Raw genomic sequence first — 19,598 nt, 5'->3', positions numbered from 1 at the left:
GTGGGTCCGAGTGGCCACCTTCTTCAGTGCTTTGTTGTGTGGCTCCATGAGTCTTGCAGTCACAAACTGATTTGCTTTCTTCCTGCCACCTTTCAGAGTTCTCCTCTGGCTTTTCTTCTGTTATTTCCAGGGTTTTTATTTTTGTTCATTTATTGGTTGCCCAGGGTCTTCATCGCTGCTCAGGTTTTCTCTCTTTGTGGAGAGTGGGGGGTTGCTCACTAGTTGTGGTGTGTGGGCCTCTCTTCAAGGTGGTTGTCTTGTTGTGGATCACAGGCTCTAGGGTGTGCGTGCTTCAGCAGTTGCAGCTCGTGGGCTCAGCAGTGGTGCGCAGGCTCAATTTCTCCATGGCTTGTGGGATCTTCCAGGACCAGGGATCAAACCCCTGTCTCCTGCATTGGCAGGCAGATTCTAATCCACTGGACCACGAAGGAAGTCGTCTAGGGTTTTCAGGATTTAGCTGGGAGGATCAGAGGAAATAAGTCTATGCTATTTTAATCCCTAAGCATCCATCGTTAAGTGTTGGGTTTTTTCAAAGGAATTAAAAAATATCAGGAAAATTAGCATTGCTTTTCCTGCATTGGCCACAACATATCATTGAGCGCTCTCATTTTATATTAATAACAGATCAGGAAACTTGAGACCCAGTCAGGTCAGGTGACTGATTTCAGGGGTGCTGTTGCGAGGTAATTGCATAATCCAGATTTGACTCAGGTTCTTAATGAGAAAGCCAATATGTGTTTCCTTGTAGCAAATCAGAGGGTTGTCTGGAAGAGAAGTGGGCCCTGCGGTGCTACAGGGTTCTGGGCGTCAGAATATTAACCCACCAAAGAATTTATTGCCCAAATGAAAAACCTGCCTGAGCACAAGAGGAAAATAAGCTAGTCTTACATCACACTGATTGAGGTTGAATGCCGTGCTGCATATTTGTCCCCATTCTAATAGTAATCATTTCTTACAAAGTCTAAGGTAAGCATGGGCTTCCCTGGTAGCTCAGCTGGGAAAGAATCCGCCTGCAGTGCAGAAGACCCCAGTTTGATTCCTGGGTATACCTTCTGTTTTTACTATAAAACATCTGAGTAACCTTATAAAATGTTCCTTCTTGCAAAAGAAAAGGCTTTTGCTAGTTATCACCCTTTATATTCTACTTCAAAGAAAGTGGAGAATGTAACAAAAATCAAAGGTGCTGTCCAAACAAATTAATATCATAGTTTAGCATTCTGTGTGGCTTGTTAACATGTAATCCCCGTATCCTCCATCGACATTAGATGCTTCTCCTAGTGTTTCCCTGGGAAGCTTTTTCCTGTATGGCAGAGTTGGAGAAATGGGTAAATTCAGACGTTAACTCTTTGGTGGTTTGCAGTTTTTTTTTTTTTTTTGAAGTCTCCAAGGTTTTGCAGATTATAATCTGTATAATACAGGGTCAGAGATGAACTGATGCTGAAACTCTTTGGAGCTCTGAGAAGGGAAGCATTTACTTTTTCCCCTAAGACTTTCCCCGAGGGTCCACAAGAATGAGGTATGATGAACAGGATTAAGTGCTGGCTCTGTTTAGTGCTGCTTGGGTAGCAATGACTGTGGAAGCCTGAAGAAAGGGTGGCACTCTCTCGGACCTGTGTACTTGTTTCTCTTTTTCTGCTTTTTTCCTCCTCTTTCCTACTCATGGATTTTTGCTGCAAAGGTGAAACCTATGATCCCTACTGAAGAAAGAATTAAACATATTGTGCTTTGTAGAATTTTTCCAATCACGTATAACGCTTTCCTCAGCAAGCCATGTGCTAAGATCATTTGCTGGGAGTTTGGAGTAAAATTTCATTAAAAATTCCATATACTGTAACCATTAAAAAAAAAAGCCTGTGCAGTATAATGGTTAGGTTTCCAAACCTGCTGCTCTGATCCATGATGCGTGCACTGTATTAATAGTTGAGCTCTGATGCCACTGGTGAGACAGTAGTATGAATGCTACTAGTTCATTGATTGACTTAGAATCAGAAAATGTTAGCCTTGGACAGGGACCCTTTTGGACCACTGTTCTGACCTCCCACCCTCAGCAGTATCTCCACGATACAAAAAAGTGATGAGATCTCGTAATTGTTTTTAGCGAGGAAGCCCATTGCATTACAGTTGGCAAGTTCTGCTTTATCCTAAACCAGATCTGACTTCCTTTAGCTTCTTCCTATATTGGGTTTTTTAGATCATGTAGGGTGAATCGAAGAATTCGTAATTAACATCCCCCACAATTCAGGAGGGGGCCCCCAGGTGGCTCAATGGTTGAGAATCTACCTGCCAATGCAGGAGACGTGGGTTAAATTCCTGGATTGGGAAGATCCCCTGGAGAAGGAAATGGCAACCCCCTCTAATATTCTTGCCTGGGAAATTCCATGGGCAGAGAAGCCTGGCGGGCTGCAGTCCATGGGGTCTCAGAGAGCTGGACACCACCTAGCACTGAGCACACCTTCACAGTTGCGAAACAGAAGTTGTGATTCTGCCTGTCTAACAGCGAGTCTTAATCAGTGGCGTTTTTGGACTCATCATCCTCTTAACTTTTTTTTGGATGTTCAGTTTTGCCAGTGTCCTCTTCAGATGTGGTCCAAACAAAGCACAGTGCCCCAAAGTTTTCTTACTGAGGCAGGGGGTATGACTTCCTAAAACCTCCCATTCCTGGGCATATGTCCAGAGAAAACTGTTAATTCAGAAAGACACATGCACCCTGGTGTTTATTGCAGCGCTATTTACAATAGCCAAACTAAATGTCCATTGACAGATACGTGGATAAAGATGTGGTTCAGATATACAATGGAGTATTATTCAGCCAAAAAAGAATCAAATCATGCTATTGGCAGCAGCGTGAATGGACCTAGAGATTGTTATACTGAGTGAAGTAAGTCAGAGAAGGAGAAATATTGCATGGCATGTGGAATCTAAAAAGAAATGATACAAGTGAAGTTACTTCCTGAATCACTTTGCCACACACCAGAGACTGACATGGCATTATTATAAATCAACCATGCTTCAATTAAAAAAACAAATCTACTTCCTCTCTCAACTTCCCTTTTTGTTGTGTCACCCAGACAGGATAACTTAGTAATCTTTGATTCATTAACTTCCTTTGCTGCGATTTGTTATAGAAAATCCAGCATTATTCCCAAGTTGTCAGTGTTGACACTGAAGGTTGAGCGGGTGGTCGCTTGCCCAGGGTCACCCAGCGGGTCACCATTGACGCTAGTGCGTGAGCCCTGGTCTGTCTGACGGCAGAAGTCATGCTCCCGGTCACTGTGCTTTCCTGTCACCAAGGAGCTTTGCGACTAGACTTTTTCAAGGAACAACTACCTGTACTTCGTAGACTGTGTCAAATGTTGGGAGGTGGGCATATCTGCTGTCAATAGTACTTACACTGGCTATCTGAGTGTTTGTGCTGGAAATGCTGCTCATATGATATCTCTTTTGTGGATGCAAAAGAAATGTGTCATTTTGCCGTGCCAGGTTGTCTACATTCTCCCCTTTTGGGGGGAATAAGGGAGATGTGCCCGTAGTGGGGTGTAGGTTCTCCATTTCTGTATTTCTACCAATATACGAAAGGGCTCATCCATATACTTACAGAGCTTGACTTTTATGGTTTAAAATAGTGTTGGCCACCAAGTGTAAAAGCTGTGATTTAAAATTTCCTTTCATCACTGGTGACATTGAACTTGTGTCTGTGTGTTTATTTGTGGATGGGTAATGTCCACCCACACGGGGGAAAGCCATCTGCTTTGCTCAGGCTGCCAACTAGAATGTAAGTTCTCCTGCAAACACTTCACAACGAAACCTAGAAGTGAGACTTGATGTGCTAACTAGGCATCCCCAGGCCCGGTCCAGGTCGCACGTGAAATAAACTGTCATAGGCCGGCACATTGAGATCTCTGCCCATCCTGATGATCAGCTGTCAACCGTTCTTTGGTTTTGTTTGACTTCAACTTGCTTTTTTCTGATCATAAAATGAAGTATTGCTAAATGAAGACTATTTTGAAACTGATGAAAATCACTGGTTACGATTTGGGTGGGGGGCTTACCTTCCAAACTGTTTTGTGGGCACGCAGGTACCTTTCTCAGGCTTTACGCAGCTTCACGGGTGCGTGTGTCTTATTTCCTCCTGTAGCCTCCCTCTGTGAGCAGGGCGTTTGTGGGAGGTCCCTGTGCGTGGCAGAATGGCCCTCGAGACCTGGCTTGTGTGGGGTCTGCTGCCCGGGGTCCTGGCGTGTCTGCTGCCCTCCTTGAGGAAGCCTGAGCCGAGAGGCAGCCTCGCAGGCCTGGCCGCCAGCCTGCACACTGGTGTCCTCACAGCTTTTCCACTGTTTGCTGTTTCTGCCTTCCTGTGGGGCTTCCTCCGCAGAGCCTGTTCTCATCCCGGGAAGCTTTCCTCTCCTGGGGGCTGGCCCCAAAACCTTTGCTGAAAATTCCCGACCTCTCCTCAACATTTCGGCACCATCTAGACTCTTTGATCGTCTGTGTGTGTGTCGTAAGGGCATTGTGAGGAAAGCGTCTCGTGGCTGTGCTGTGGTGGCCTCTATAGTTTGTGTTTCCTGCGGTGAGGTAGCACATGGTGTGTGTGTGTGTTTTCTTTTCCCGGTTTTTTAATAAGTTTTTGGCTGTACCTGCTGCCGTGCCAACCAGGGATTGAACTCGTGCCCCCTGCATTGGAAGCACAGAGTCTTAACCACTGGACCTTCAGGGAAGTCCCAAGGCAGCAGACTGGGATGGCTTAAAACGAAAGCTGGCTCCTGGGTTCAAATCCTGGCTCCATGGCTTAACATTCTGTCTTCCTGTGCTTTTCCATGAAATGCCATGGGAAATGCTTACCAACCTGGGTGTAGGGAGGACTGAAGGAGCTAATAACTTGCAAAGTCTTTCCTTGGAGCAGTGACCAGCACATCTGAAGTGCTCAAGAAATACTTGATGGTGAGGCACACACCTAGACCATTTGGGCATGCTGAATTGCAAATGGTTTTCTAGTCAGTGATGGGTGTTGACATTTCTGTATGTTGAGCAGAGTCCCTTACATGAAAATTGCCCATCTTATGGCCTGTTACAATTGCCCATCTTATGGCCTGCCTTTAGGGTCTTTTTGTGTGTGTGTGTGGAGTTTTATATGATAACATAGAATAACCTTCAGAATTAATTTTGGCCTTTAAAGATGTGGTGTTTTTTCTGTTTTTTGTCTGTTTATTCTGTTGATGGTTGTACCATGTGACATTCAGGGTCTTCTTTCCCCAACCCAAAGATTGAATGCCTACCCCTTGCAGTGTGAGCATGAGTTTTAACTGCTGGACTGCCAGGGAAGTCCCAAAGTGGTGGTTTTTTTTAAAAAAATTCTTTTTTCAGAAAAAATTGAACTATTCATTTATAGTATTGTATTAGTTTCTGGTATACTGCAAAATAATTCAGTTATATATACATATACATAGTCTTTTTCATATTCTTTTTCATTATATTTTATTATAAGATATTGAATATAGTTTCCTGTGCTATCCTGTAGGACCTTGTTGTTTATCAATTTCATATATAATAGTGTGTATCTCCTAATTCCAAACTCCTGGAGGTTCGTGACATTGTACAGGAGACAGGAATCAAGACCATTCCCAAGAAAAAGAAATGCAGAAAAGCAAAACGGCTCTCTGAGGAGGCCTTACAAATAGCTGTGAAAAGATGGGAAGCAAAAAGCAAAGGAGAAAAGGAAAGATAAACCCATTTGAATGCAGAGTTCCAAATAATACCAAGGAGAGATAAGAAAGCTTTCCTCAGCAATCAGTGCAAAGAAATAGAGGAAAACAATAGAATGGGAAAGACTAGAGATCTCTTCAAGAAAATGAGAGATACCAAGGGAACATTTCATGCAAAGATGGGCTCAATAAAGGACAGAAATGGTCTGGACCTAACAGAAGCAGAAGATATTAAGAAGAGGTGGCAAGAATACACAGAAGAACTGTACAAAAAAGATCTTTGCAACCAAGATAATCACGATGGTGTGATCACTGACCTAGAGCCAGACATCCTGGAATGTGAAGTCAAGTGGGCCTTAGAAAGCGTCACTACGAACAAAGCTAGTGGAGGTGATGGCATTCCAGTTGAGCTATTTCAAATCCTGAAAGATGATGCTGTGAAAGTGCTGCACTCAATATGTCAGCAAATTTGCAAAACTCAGCAGTGACCACAGGACTGGAAAAGGTCAGTTTTCATTCCAATCCCAAAGAAAGGCAATGCCAAAGAATGCTCAAACTACGGCTCAATTGCACTCATCTTACACACTAATAAAGTGATGCTTAAAGTTCTTCAAGCCAGGCTTCAGCAATACGTGAATCATGAACTTCCAGATGTTCAAACTGATTTTAGAAAAGGCAGAGGAACCAGAGATCAAATTGCCAACATCTGCTGGATTAGCCAAAAAACAAGAGTTCCAGAAAAACATCTATTTCTGCTTTATTGACTATGCCAAAGCCTTTGACTGTGTGGATCACAATAAACTGTGGAAAATTCTGAAAGAGATGGGAATACCAGACCACCTGACCTGCCTCTTGAGAAACCTGTATGCAGATCAGGAAGCAACAGTTAGAACTGAACATGGAACAACAGACTGGTTCCAGATAGGAAAAGGAGTACGTCAAGGCTGTATATTGTCACCCTGCTTATTTAACTTCTATGCAGAGTACATCATGAGAAACGCTGGGCTGGAAGAAACACAGCTGGAATCAAGATTGTCAGGAGAAATATCAATAACCTCAGATATGCAGATGATACCACCCTTATGGCAGAAAGTGAAGAAGAATTAAAGAGCCTCTTGATGAAAGTGAAAGAGAAGAGTGAAAAAGTTGGCTTAAAGCTCAACATTCAGAAAACGAAGATCATGGCATCTGGTCCCATCACTTCATGGGAAATAGATGGGGAAACAGTGGAAACAGTGTCAGATTTGATTTTGGGGGGGGCTCCAAAATCACTGCAGATGGTGACTGCAGCCATGAAATTAAAAGATGCTTACTCCTTGGAAGGAAAGTTATGACCAACCTAGATAGCACATTAAAAAGCAGAGACATTACTTTGCCAACAAAGGTCCATCTAGTCAAAGCTATGGTTTTTCCAGTAGTTATGTATGGATGTGAGAGTTGGACTGAGAAGAAGGCTGAGTGCCTAAGAATTGATGCTTTTGAACTGTGGTGTTAGAGAAGACTCTTGAGAGTCCCTTGGACTGCAAGGCGATCCAACCAGTCCATCCTAAAGGAGATCAGTCCTGAGTGTTATTGGAAGGACTGATGCTAAAGCTGAAGCTCCAGTACTTTGGCCACCTGATGCAAAGAGCTGACTCATTGAAAAAGACCCTGATGCTGGAAAAGTTTGAGGGCAGGGGGAGAAGGGGACAACAGAGGATGAGATGATTGGATGGCATCATCAAGTCGTTGGACATGGGTTTGGATGAACTCCAGGAGTTGGTGATGGACAGGGAGGCCTGGTGTGCTGCAGTTCATGGAGTCGCAAAGAGTCAGACATGACTCAGCGACTGAACTGAACTGAATCCTCCCCCATCCCCTTTCCTCTTTGGTAACCATAAGTTTGTTTTCTGTTAGTCTATTTCTGTTTTGTAAATAAGCTCATTTGCGTAATTTTTTCCAGTTTCCACGTATAAGTGGTCGATGATATTTGTCTGTCTCTGACTTCACTTAATATGATAAATCTCTAGTTGTATCCCTGTTGCTGCAAATGGCATTATTTCATCTTTTTTTTTTAATGATTGAGTAATATTCCAGTGTGTGTGTACCACATCTTATTTATCCATTCACTTACTGATGGACATTTAGATGGCTACTTCCGTGTCTTAACTATTATAAATAGTGCTGCTATGAACACAGGGCTGTATGTTTTTCTCTGAATGAAGAGTGTTTTTCCCTGGGTCTATGTCCAGGAGTGGGTTTGAAGGATCATACGGCACCTCTAGTTTTCAGTTTTTTAAGGAACCTCCGTACTGTTCTCCATAGTGCCTGCACCAGTTAACATTTCCCCCAGGCTAGGAGGATTTCTAAAGGAAATGTTTTGTACTCACTGGCCTTCCATGTGAGTTGTCACTCATGTCCTCTGCCAACTACTGCATAGCGCTTAGTAGGGAGAGAGGCTCCGCCTCTTGAGGAGGTGTCTCCCTGAGGACCTTGGGCTCTCCCTCCTCTCCTGTCCCTGGGCTGGCTAATGTCGCTGGGGAGGGGCCCTAGACAGCTACGTGTGTCACGTCCTTCCGTGGGAAAGAAATGAGCAGGGCCATTTGGAGTCTCCTGAGAATTTCACTTTGGGAACGAAGATGGGAAAATCAGTGGGAGCTGAAGTTGAAAGAACGCATCTGAGCTGATGTGAGGATGCTGGAAGGGCCCCAGCCTTCCAGGCACGGCCAGGCCTCGGACCCTCCGAGGCAGCAGCAATTCCGACAAGAGGAGTTGTCATGAAATAGAAGAAAACACCCGATTTCAAGTGGGAGGAAAGTAAACACTCAGAGAGAAGCTGCGTGGTATTATCGGCAGACAGAGGGTCCCAGGGCAGACTGTACTGCAGGTTCTCAGGACAAGTTGTTTCCCCCCTGGCTCTTTGCAGTTATGTTCTCATGACTTTATTGCTTACATTCAAAGGCCCTAACTTACACAGAGCACAGAACAGATGGAGCCCTCTTTCCATTGCGAGGACTCACCTCATTTTGTTCCTGGTACCTCACTGTCTCCCCTGTGGTTTATGATATGAATTTAACTCATTTTTGGGGAACCCTGTTCACCCCCCGCACCCCATTCTATGCTGTGTTTTTCTGATGACTTTAATTTTTTTTTTTTTTAAGTTTGTCTTCTGCTGAACTCCAGTGGAGTGTGTCATTTTAACTCTTTGCAGAGTGGGTGGTGATCGCCCATCCAGTGGGGGCCATGGACTCCCTTGGTTGGCGGTCATGCCCTCTTCTTCTTTTATCCCGTGCCCTGGGCCGTGCCGAGTGAACGGGCAGTGCAAGTCATTGGGCATTTCTTGTGAAATGCTTAATTTGGGGTACAAGTGGGGAGGTTTTAGCCCTTCCTTAGAGTGAGTCATGTTTCTTGGGGTACAAACGGGGAGGTTTTAGCCCTTCCTTAGAGTGAGTCATGTTTGATTCAAATAATTTTATTTTAAAGGAAATGAGAACCTTCACTGATGGTCCAGTGGTTCAGGCTCTGGCTTCCAGTTCAGGGCTGTGGGTTCAGTTCCTGGTTGGGGAAATAAGATTTGACATGCTGTATGGCGTGGCCAAAAGTTAAAAAAAAAAAAGATGAACGATAGTAAAGGAAATGAGTATTTGTTTGTGAGAAATTAGAGACCTAAACTGCAACTCTTGGCTTTGTTCAGCAGCCGAGTTTCTAGTCCGCGCAATGAAATGGTGGCACAGTGGCTGAAGGGTGGGAAAGCTTGTATTCTTTCCGTCAGGTGAACACTTTGACATCTAAATCCTGGCTGATATTTATTTTGGACCTTAAGCATATGCTGTGGTTAACAAGGCAGCTTGTCTTGACATTATCCCCTGTATGTGGTTTTATTTTTCTTTTCTGTCTCCCCTTCCTTAAGATATTTTGGAAACTACTTTGTTTGCCAAGTTACTATATTCAGTTCCGAAATGTTTGAATAATATTATGTTTTGTCATTGAGCTTAAATCCTCGATCTGAGAAAACAGTACTTGCAAAGAGTGTTCTTGTCTTCTGTATATTACCTTGAACCTCAAGGTTACCTGTTTTTCTCAAGAAAAAATATCATGGAGTATTTGTTTCCTAGGGCTGCCGTAGCAGAAATCCCACAGATGGGGTGGCTGAAGCAATGGCAAGGTACTGTCACATAGTCTTGGAGGTTAGAAGTCCAAGATCAAGGTGTCAGCAGAGGTGGCTCATTCCCAGGGCTGAGAGGGAAGAGCCTGGCCCAGGCCTTGCTCCTTGGCGGTGGATGGACCTCGTCTCCCAGCGTCTCTTCAGCTTGTATGTTTCTGTGTCTTTTTTTTTTTTTTTTAAAGGACACCCGTCACTGAACCAGGACCCACCATAATGACCTGGGGACCCCCCACATGGTACTATTGGTAAAGGACCTGCCTGCCAGTGCAGGAGACTTAAGAAATTCGGGTTCAATCCCTGGGTCAGGAAGATCCCCTGGAGGGGGCATGGCAACCCACTCCAGTGTTCTTGCCTGGAGAATCCCCATGGACAGAGGAGCCTGGTGGGCTACAGTCCATGTGGTCACAAAGAGTCGGACACAACTCAGCGACTAAGCACCGCACAGGCTTAGTTGCCCTGCAGTATGTGGGATCTTTCCAGATCAGGGATCAAACCCATGTCTCCTGCATTGGCGGGCAGATTGTTTACCACTGAGCCACTAGGGAAGCCCCTCCGTACTGGGTCTCGAGTCCTGGTTTATGCATTTGTTCTGAGGCATCTGCATCTTTGTGGGCTCCGCTTGTGTTCCTTTACCCTCAGCATTTGTCAGGTCAGGCCATTCTATTACTAGTGACTTGAGATGGGGTTTATTCTGTGATTAAGAAGAGCTCTACACAGGCACTCCAGTTGGGTTGGAATTGGAGAGTTAGGGCTAGGAGGGCTTTAACATAAGTTGGACAGATGGTACTGGCCCTTGAGCTGCTCGAAGTATAGCCTGTGATGTGGCCTTCAGGCCATGACTAGCCCCGTAAGGCATTTTGGGCTTGAGAAACATTTGCACCACTTAAAAAATCTATCAGGTGAGTTGTTTTCTTTCTTTTTTGACTAATATAGAGAGGCCAGACTGCTATTCTTGTACACGGTACAGCAGTCAGTTATGTAAATCTGGAAAAACACGAAGGAGAATGAGAAGCCAGTCCACAGTCCTGGAGGAATTTTGTTTCAGTTCCAAGTTCCTTGGATTAACATCAGCATTATTTCCTTGGCATGAATCTGACGTGAAAGAAATGAAGTTCTTAGAGCCTGCACCCTGTTCTTCTCTAAATAAAACGCAGAAGAATTTGGGGACGTGTTTTGATGTGCAAAATGGGTGGTGGCACTTCCCTTGGCAGAGCTGGTGCATATTTGATAATCTGGTGATTTCAGTCTCTACATGCCGAGGAATGTGAGCTTCTAGGTGCAGTTTGTCCATTTGGAAAAAGAGTTTAGAATTTGATATGGCTGGTGAAGCATCCTGAGTTTCAGATTTTGTGAGTGCGAAGGGTACATTTACTGGTTGCTTCATTTTCCATCTCAAACCCAGAATTAGAGAGCAGGCCACGGTTCCTCAAGTGTGCCAGCTAGTGGCTTGGTTGATGGGACAGGAAGTTGTGGAGATAAGTCCTGTAGTTACAACTTCATTCCCAGGGCCAGGCTTGTCACTTCCAGGGCTCTCATGTGCCCAGAGGGCTGCCTGGCAGTGGCGTAGAACAATATGAATAGAGAGGTTTCCCTTCCTTCCAAGTGTCTGTATGTGTCTAATGGTTCAGAACTATTAGGTTCATAGGTGGCTATGCTGTAAGAAACAATCTTCTCGTTTGTCAAACCATCAAGGATGAGTGGGGCAATTCCAGCCAGCATCTGGAGGCTCTCCAGATCTGGATTTAAACTGTGGTTGGGGACTTCTCTGGTAGTCTAGTGGCTAAGGCATTGCACTGCCAATGCAGAGGACCCAGGTTCGATCCCTGGTCCGGGAACTGGATCCTACATGCTACAACTTAAGTGTGGTTGGATCTCTTCATGTGGAGGCCTGCATCTCAGACTGAGTGGGTCTCAAATACAGCTCCTCATCTCTCAAATGTCTTCCAACCCCAGGGAGAGTTTTGGTGCCTGTATTTTTCTCTTCCATTGGTCTGCAGATTGAAGACCTAAAATTTCCACTCTGGGAGACTCTGGAAGTGGCAAGTTCAGTTGAAAGAGTGCAGATCCCTTTAATTCTTTTAAGTCAGCTGTGCTTTTTGTGCACACTCAGGGATCCTATTGGGCTTCCCAGGTAGCTCAGTGGTAAAGAATCCACCTGCCAAGGCAGGGAGACACAAGAGATGTGAGTTCGATCCCTGGGTCAGGAAGATCCCCTGGAGAAGGAAATGGCAACCCACTGCAGTTTTCTTGCCTGGGAAATGCCATGGGCAGAGAAACCTGGTCGGCTATAGTCCATGAGGTTGCAAGAGTCAGACATAACTCAGTGACTAAATAGTACCACCAACAACAAAGGCTTTGTCTTATCCAGTAGTATGTGCCAGCCTTGGAGGTGTTGCTGGAGAGTAGTGCTAATTTACCATCCTTGGGAATTAGCATGCAGGAGAGGATGAAGGACATGGAAGCATATGGTATATGAATTTTCCATTTAGTTCAGCTCAGTTCAGTCGCTCAGTCGTGTCCAACTCTTTGCGACCCCATAAACCACAGCATGCCAAGCCTCCCTGTCCATTACCAACTCCCGGAGTTTACCCAAACCCATGTCCATTGTGTCAGTGATGCCATCCAACCATCTCATCCTCTGTTGTCCCCTTCTCTTCCTGCCCTCAATCTTTCCCAGCATCAGGGGCTTTTCAAATGAGTCAGCTCTCCACATCAGGTGGCCAAAGTATTGGAGTTTCAGCTTCAACATCAGTCCCTCCAATGAACACCCAGGACTGATCTCCATTAGGATGGACTGGTTGGATCTCCTTGCTCTCCAAGGGACTCTCAAGAGTCCTCTCCAACACCACAGTTCAAAAGCATCAATTCTTCGGCGCTCAGCTTTCTTCACAGTCCAACTCTCACATCCATACATGACCACTGGAAAAACCATAGCCTTGACTAGATGGACCTTTGTTGGCAAAGTAATGTCTCTGCTTTTTAATATGCTGTCTAGGTTGGTCATAACTTTGCTTCCAAGGAGCAAGTGCCTTGTAATTTCATGGCTGCAATCACCATCTGCAGTGATTTTGGAGCCCAGAGAAATAAAGTCAGTCACTGTTTCCACTGTTTCCCCATCTATTTGCCATGAAGAGATGGGACTGGATGCCATGATCTTAGTCTTCTGAATGTTGAGCTTTCAGTCATCAAGAGGCTCTAGTTCTTCTTCACTTTCTGCCATAAGGGTGGTGTCATCTGCATATCTGAGATTATTGATATTTCTCCTGGCAATTTTGATTCCAGCTTGTGCTTCCTCCAGCCCAGCGTTTCTCATGATGTACTCTGCATATAAGTTAAATAAGCAGGGTGACAATATACAGCCTTGATGTCCTCCTTTTCCTATTTGGAACCAGTCCATTGTTCCATGTCCAGTTCTAACTGTTGCTTTCTGACCTGCATATAAGTTTCTCAAGAGGCAGGTCAGGTGGTCTGGTATTCCCATCTCTCTCAGAATTTTCCACAGTTTATTATCTATTTAGTTAGAGGCATTCGAGAGAACTAGTTGAGATCTGTGCAAAGGCCCTGGGAATCGTGTCAAATCTCCCAAAAAGTCAGAACAATGTGAAGGAGAAGACATTAGCAGAAGCTTGAGAGACCAAGCTTGATCCTTTGCCTCCAGGACGTAATATGAGCAGTCTAAAGAGGTCTGTGCCCTTGATCAGGTCACTAAGCTATCTCTGAACCTACTTAACCCGTTTGTAACATAAGGTAACATCAACACTCACCCTACAGGCTGGTTATAAGAAATAAGTGAAATATTACTTGTAAGTCCATTAGCACAGAGTAAGCACTCAACAAAGGTAGTCGCATCTAGTGGGCCCTTCATTGCCTTCCCCTAGCAGAGGAGTACTGCCAGCCGTTGTAACAGACTGGTTGAGTTTCATGCGCTATGATAAACCTTTATCTTTGGCACAGAGCATCTTTGCACTTCTGTAATGGACTGTGTAAATGTAGAAAAGTGTCTTATGATTTTGTTATGTCTGAAAAGGCAGCAGAGATCTCTCAGAGTATAAACTACATGGGAGAGTGTGCTGTGCTTAGTCACTCAGTTGTGTCCACTCTTGGCAACGTCATGGACTGTAGCGCACCAGGCTCCTCTGTCCATGGGGATTCTCCAGGCAAGAATACTGGAGTGGGTTGCCATGCCCTCCTCCAGGGGATCTTTGCAAGCAAAGGTTCAAACCCAGGTCTTCCGCATTGCAGGTGGATTCTTTACTGTCTGAGCCACCAGGGATTTAAAATGTACTAAAGAGACTTCCCTCGTGGTCCAGTGGTTAAGAATCCATCTTCCAATGCAGGGGACATGGTCGGGGAGCTAAGACCCCACATGCCTCAGGGCAGCAGTGCCTGGGAGCCACAAGGAAGACCTCATGTAGCCAAAAACAAATATTTTAAAGAATGTACTATTTAACAGAAAAGGTGATAAATTTGTGATGATTAAATGGAACTGGAGTTTGGTGTGGTGAAATTTTTAACCAATAAGAAGTTTTTGTAAAGAACCCTGTATAATACTGGAAAGAAGTCAGTGGAGGGGAAAAATAATTATATCCTAAAATAAAAATAGATGTAACTATAATACCTAGCAGAGAGGTAAGAGAGGAAAGTATGGTATTTACATAGGAAGAAATGTATCATATTAGCTGTGCAAATATGATTCAGTACAATTCTGCTGTTATAAATATTTTCAACTAATGAGATTAGGAATTATGAAATAAATGTTGAGAAATGGATGCATTTAAATTATAGCTTTCTGGAAAGTATCTTGCCCTGACGTTATGAAAGCATGATTCTTGAAGTATTTTTTGACATGGCAGTTTTGGATAAAATACTCAAAGGAAGAGACTCCAGAGGGGAAAAATAGATTTTATACCAGCATTTACGGTTCTGTGTGCTTCTCTGGTGGCTCAGATGGTCAAGAACCTGCCTGCAGTGCAGGAGACCCGGGTTCAATCCCTGGGTGGGGAAGATCCCCTGGAGAAGGGAATGGCAACCAACTCAACTGTTCTTGCCCGGAGAAATCTTTGGACAGAGGAGCCTGGCAGGCTAGAGTCCATGGGGTCATAAAGAGCCTCTGACACAACTGAGTGACTAACACATGGTTCTATATGTATAATATAAGCATTTATATGTTGTTTATATATGGCATATATAAATAAGTACATAGAGGTTTACATAGATAAACACACAAATGGAGCCAATTACATGCCCTTGTTGAGAACTGGCAAACATTAGCAAAATGGAATACGATAAAGTTATTAAAAATGATAATAAGCCCACACACTCACTATTTGGAAACAGCTGCATGAACTAAAAAGCAAAAACGGTGTTGTCCCTGTTTCAAAGATAGAGGGAAGCACAAGGGTGCCCGCTGCTGCCTCTGGGCCCAGGTAAGCTGAGGCAGGAGGAGAGAGAACCCCAAGAAAATGCTGACTAAATGAGGCAGATTCAGGTAAGCAGCGCTGGGAAGGTCATGCACTGTGGGACAGAGCGGAGTGTAGGGCACAGGGGCGATGATTTTGGGGAGGGTGGTGCGAGGGGCAGGTTTCTGTGAAGGAGCCAGCCAGACGGGGGTGAGGGCAGGGAGGGAGCCCTTCCAGGATGGGACAGCACTTTGAAGCCTGGTAGTCTGGAGTGAGTTTGGCTTGCGTAAACCAAGAACAGGCTGGCACAGCCAGTCCTAGGGAATAATCATATGTTTGCCTGGATTAACTCTGGAGTGGCCTCGATAGCCAGGGTTTATAATTTTTTTAGAAGATATATACCTTTATTATTTTATTTATCATGCCCCTTGGCATGTGGCATATTAGTTCCCTGACCAGGGAACCCGTGTGCTCCCCTGCCGTTGAAACGCATAGCTTAACCACTGGAATACCAGGGAAATCCCCAGGCTTTACATTTTTATGATTTAAACATTTTTATTGTTTAGTTGTGAAATTTTGGTGGAAATACAGAAATATGGGAGCCAGGTGTATCTTTTAAAGAAGAATGAGGAAGCAAATATCCGCAGACTCCCCACTAGGTTCTGAACTAAAATAACCTTTGAATCCCCTCGTAGCGGTCTGTTACATCCTCTGCCCTCGTCCCAGGTGGTGAACGTCGTGTGACTTTTGCGAGAATGATTCACTTACCGTTCTTAATTGTTCTGTAATTTTGTGACCTGTGTGTGCAACCTAAACATAGGGTTTAGTGGAGCTTGCTTTGAACTTTTTGTGAAACAGCCATACTGTGGGTTCCTTTGGGACTTCCTTCTTTCTCTCCACATTGTGAGATTAGTCTGTGTTGATGCGTGAATGTATGTTGTAGAAAGTACACATCTGTAAGGGCATGTGTGCTGAAGTTTATCTTAGGGATTTACCTGGAAGGACAGCTTTAGGTTGTAGGTTCTCATCAAACTTGTTAGATAATGCCAGAGTGCTTGAAAGGTGATTATATCAATTTTTGGGCCTCCCAGGTGGCTCAGTGATAAAGAATCTGCCTGCCCAGCAGGAGATGTGTATTCTATCCCTGGGTCAGGAAGATCCCCTGGAAAAGGAAATGGCAACCCACTCCAGTATCCTTGCCTGGGAAATCCCATGGACAGAGGAGCCTGGCGGGCTGCAGTCCATGGGGTCACAAAGAGCTGGACACGACTTAGCGACTAAATCACCGCCACCACTTACCCATTCTCATCCTTACTGGCAGTAAGTGAAAATTTTTGTTGCTCCGCATACACCAACTCTTGAGGTTTCCAGACTTACGGATTTTTGCCAATCTGATGAGTGTACTGAGCTATGTTGAGGTTTTCTTTTCACTTTTGTAATCACTAATGAGTTTGAGCACCTTTTCATGTGGTTTTGGGCCATTTGGATTTCCTTCGTTTCGTTTTGCAAAGGGCCTATTCAACTGTTTTGCCCAACTTGTTATGGGACTTGCCTTCCTCAGTGATTCGTAGCTGCTGTTTGTACCTTTGTGGTGCGTGCTTTTTCTTTACTCTTTAATGTCTTCAAAATTTTAATACAGTCAAATTTCATTAACCTTTCTAATTAGTCTATTTATTACTTAGTAACTAATCACCCCCCTGTCAGTGGCCTGAGCAGCAGTCTTTATTTCAGTTTGGACTCTGCCCATTGGGCAGTGTGATCTCATCTGGGCTGCCTCCTTTAAGGCGGGAAGCTCTGCTTCTATGGGTGGGATGTCTGACCGATGGGGCAATAAGTGGGGGGCCTGGGCCACACATCTTTTACCATTCAGGAGGCTAGCTGGGGCTTGATCACATGGCGGCCAGAGGCTTTCCATGGACTGGAGCAGGGATGTGCGAAGTTGTGAAGCTGGAGGTTCCGGATTAGCAGTGCCGCTTTCATCACATTCTTCTGGGCACAAGACCAGCCCAGATTCAGGGGGCGGGATAGAACTCTCCCTGTTGCCAAAGGAGCTGAAGAGTCCCACTGACAAGAGAAGCCTCCTGCAAAGGAGGGCTGGAGAAGGGGACCATGCTTGCAGCCCATCATGTCTTACATGACGGTTGTGCTTTTGTGCTGTACTCCAAGGGTGAGAAGGTTTCTGGTTTAGCTTTGGAAGAATGAGGTTTCCGAATCCGTGACAGTGGAGGCTGTTGACAATGAGGGAAGCTATGCATATCAGGGCAGGGGTTCTAGGGAAAACCTTCTACCTTCTCCACAATTTGCTGTCAACCTGAAACTGCCTTAAAATAGAATCTGTTAAGAAAAAATTAAGAGGCCTTCTCTGGTTGTCTGGTGGTTAAGGATCCACCTGCCAACGCAGGGGACACGGGTTCCGTCTCTGGTCTGAGAAGATTCCACATGCCACGGGGCAGCTAAGCCCGTGAACCACTGCTAGAGAAAGCCCACATGCCACAGTGAGGACTCAGCGCCGCCAGAAAAAAATGAGCAACCAGATCATGAGAGCGGCTGGAAGAACTGGTGAGGGTTCTTAGGAAGTTTAAGAAGTGAGCAGCAGCAGCTTGTCAAGGAGGGCATTGGGGAACCATTGTGCTTAATGAGTGCAGGTAAAGAGTGGGTTAGAAAGTCTTTTTTCCAATGTAAAAATAAGAAATTTTTTCTTTCACTCCTTGCTTGTTAGCTATAATACGATGACTAAAAAAGAGAAGCTTTTTGCTGCTACCATCTTACACCGTCTTATTAAAAACAGCCCTCAGCGCTCATGCCCCTTCGATTTCTTGTCCGTATTAATTTTTTGTGTAAGTGCTCTGATCAACAGTTACGGACTGGTGTTTTGCGTTTTCAGCTTTTCTGTTTGCTTGACAGGAAGGTTTACTTTAACCCAGTCTGTCAGTATTCATTGCAGTGAGCCAGGAGCTGTACAGGGTGCAGGCGTCAGGGAGCAGCGGCTGTTAAAGTGCTTTAGAAACAGGATTGCACCCTGGCAGGGGCGTGGGTTTTATACAAATGACTTTGGAAGCAATCAGACCTTTGCTGTTGTAGTAGCTGTGTGACCTTAGTGCTAATATCTCCATGGTAAAATGGGGATAACCTTTATTTTGAGTCTTGAGTGAGGTGCAAGAAATACGTATCCTGTAGCATGGTGTGTGGCCTGTAACATAACTGTTAGCTTGCTACAGAAGTAGAATTTTCCACTATTTTCTATGAATCATCAATTTAAAAAGAAAAAATAGATGCAGCCCTATAGGTCTTTTGGAGAATGAATTTTTTTCTGCCATTTAAGCTTGGCCTTTGGCTTACCTCGCTGTTGCTGTTTGCTTTGAAAGCTCTTTGAATCCTCTGGGTTTCTCCAGCCAGAGCTGGAGCGTCAGTTCAGGGCGTCTGGTGGGCTGACTGGGCTTTGGGATGTTTATACTGGAAATCTCGGCACCTATGTGGATATCCCAAGCCTCGGGAGACGCTGTCACGTGTAGTGTGCCCCTCATGATAGCTGGAACTTGAATTGGCCCACCTTCTGACCTGAGTGAGCAGAGATCGGGAGAGTGCTTTTGGGAGCAATATAGATATTTCTCCAGCAACTGCTCCATCTTAGAACATAGCAGACAAACTCCCAGGGAGTGCCCAGGTGGGATGCCGGGCCCCTTGGCTGAGGAGCTGGGTTGTGTCTCATCACAGCTCATGTGGAGGAGAGCTCCACAGCTCTGGCATCTGGGGAGGAATCAGTTCATGCTAAACCTCGACTGGAAGCAAGGACGCCCATGGTCACTCCATCTGTCTTTCCAGGTCTCTCGGCAGCCCAGCGGAAGTTTGCGCACTCCCTCAGAGACTTCAAATTTGAGTTTATTGGAGATGCAGAGACTGACGATGAACGCTGCATAGGTACGTAAAGACGAGGTTTTCGTTGGCTTTCCTTTGCTTTGGCCACAAAATAATGATGCCTTTCTCCTTACAGATGCTTCCTTGCGTGAATTTTCTAATTTTTTGAAGAATCTGGAAGAGCAGAGGGAGATCATGGTGAGTGGTGGGGTGTTCATGGACACATCCGTCTTTAAATGGGGGGAAATCTGAGTGTAGAAGCTGGTTCTGGAGGAGGTTTTGGTGCATATATCTGTGGATGAGTAGAACCTGGTAATGGAAGCAAGCCTGGGTGAGGTTTGGGGAGCCTGGACTTCTAGTTCCGCAGTGGTGCTGCTCATGGTGAGATCTTGGACAAGTTTCTGAACCTCTCAACCAAAGCCCTGTGTCTTCATCTGTAAAAGGGTGTTTTGAACTGTATCAACACTTCCTAGATTTTTGTTAGCCCTGGAGCAGTTGCATTGA

General features: G+C 44.9%; 1 protein-coding gene and 1 non-coding gene across 3 annotated transcripts in view; both read left to right on the top strand.

The window, feature by feature from the left end:
- ARHGAP10 (Rho GTPase activating protein 10) overlaps positions 1-19,598 on the top strand; it is a 373,246-nt gene that overhangs the window by 74,197 nt on the left and 279,451 nt on the right. For both annotated transcript variants that reach the window (XM_069556745.1, XM_069556746.1), the window contains 2 exons: positions 19,062-19,157; positions 19,231-19,292. In XM_069556745.1, the coding sequence (XP_069412846.1) occupies positions 19,062-19,157; positions 19,231-19,292 (158 nt within the window). The remainder of the gene's footprint in view (positions 1-19,061; positions 19,158-19,230; positions 19,293-19,598) is intronic.
- Positions 11,603-11,675, top strand: TRNAG-GCC (transfer RNA glycine (anticodon GCC)). The gene has a single exon. It is a non-coding gene; the product is annotated as a tRNA-Gly (tRNA).

The sequence above is a fragment of the Ovis canadensis genome, chromosome 17 (assembly GCF_042477335.2).
Source record: "Ovis canadensis isolate MfBH-ARS-UI-01 breed Bighorn chromosome 17, ARS-UI_OviCan_v2, whole genome shotgun sequence".
Taxonomy (NCBI): domain Eukaryota; kingdom Metazoa; phylum Chordata; class Mammalia; order Artiodactyla; family Bovidae; genus Ovis; species Ovis canadensis.
Note: the sequence above shows the minus strand (reverse complement) of the source record. Positions and strands in the feature narration are given on the sequence as shown.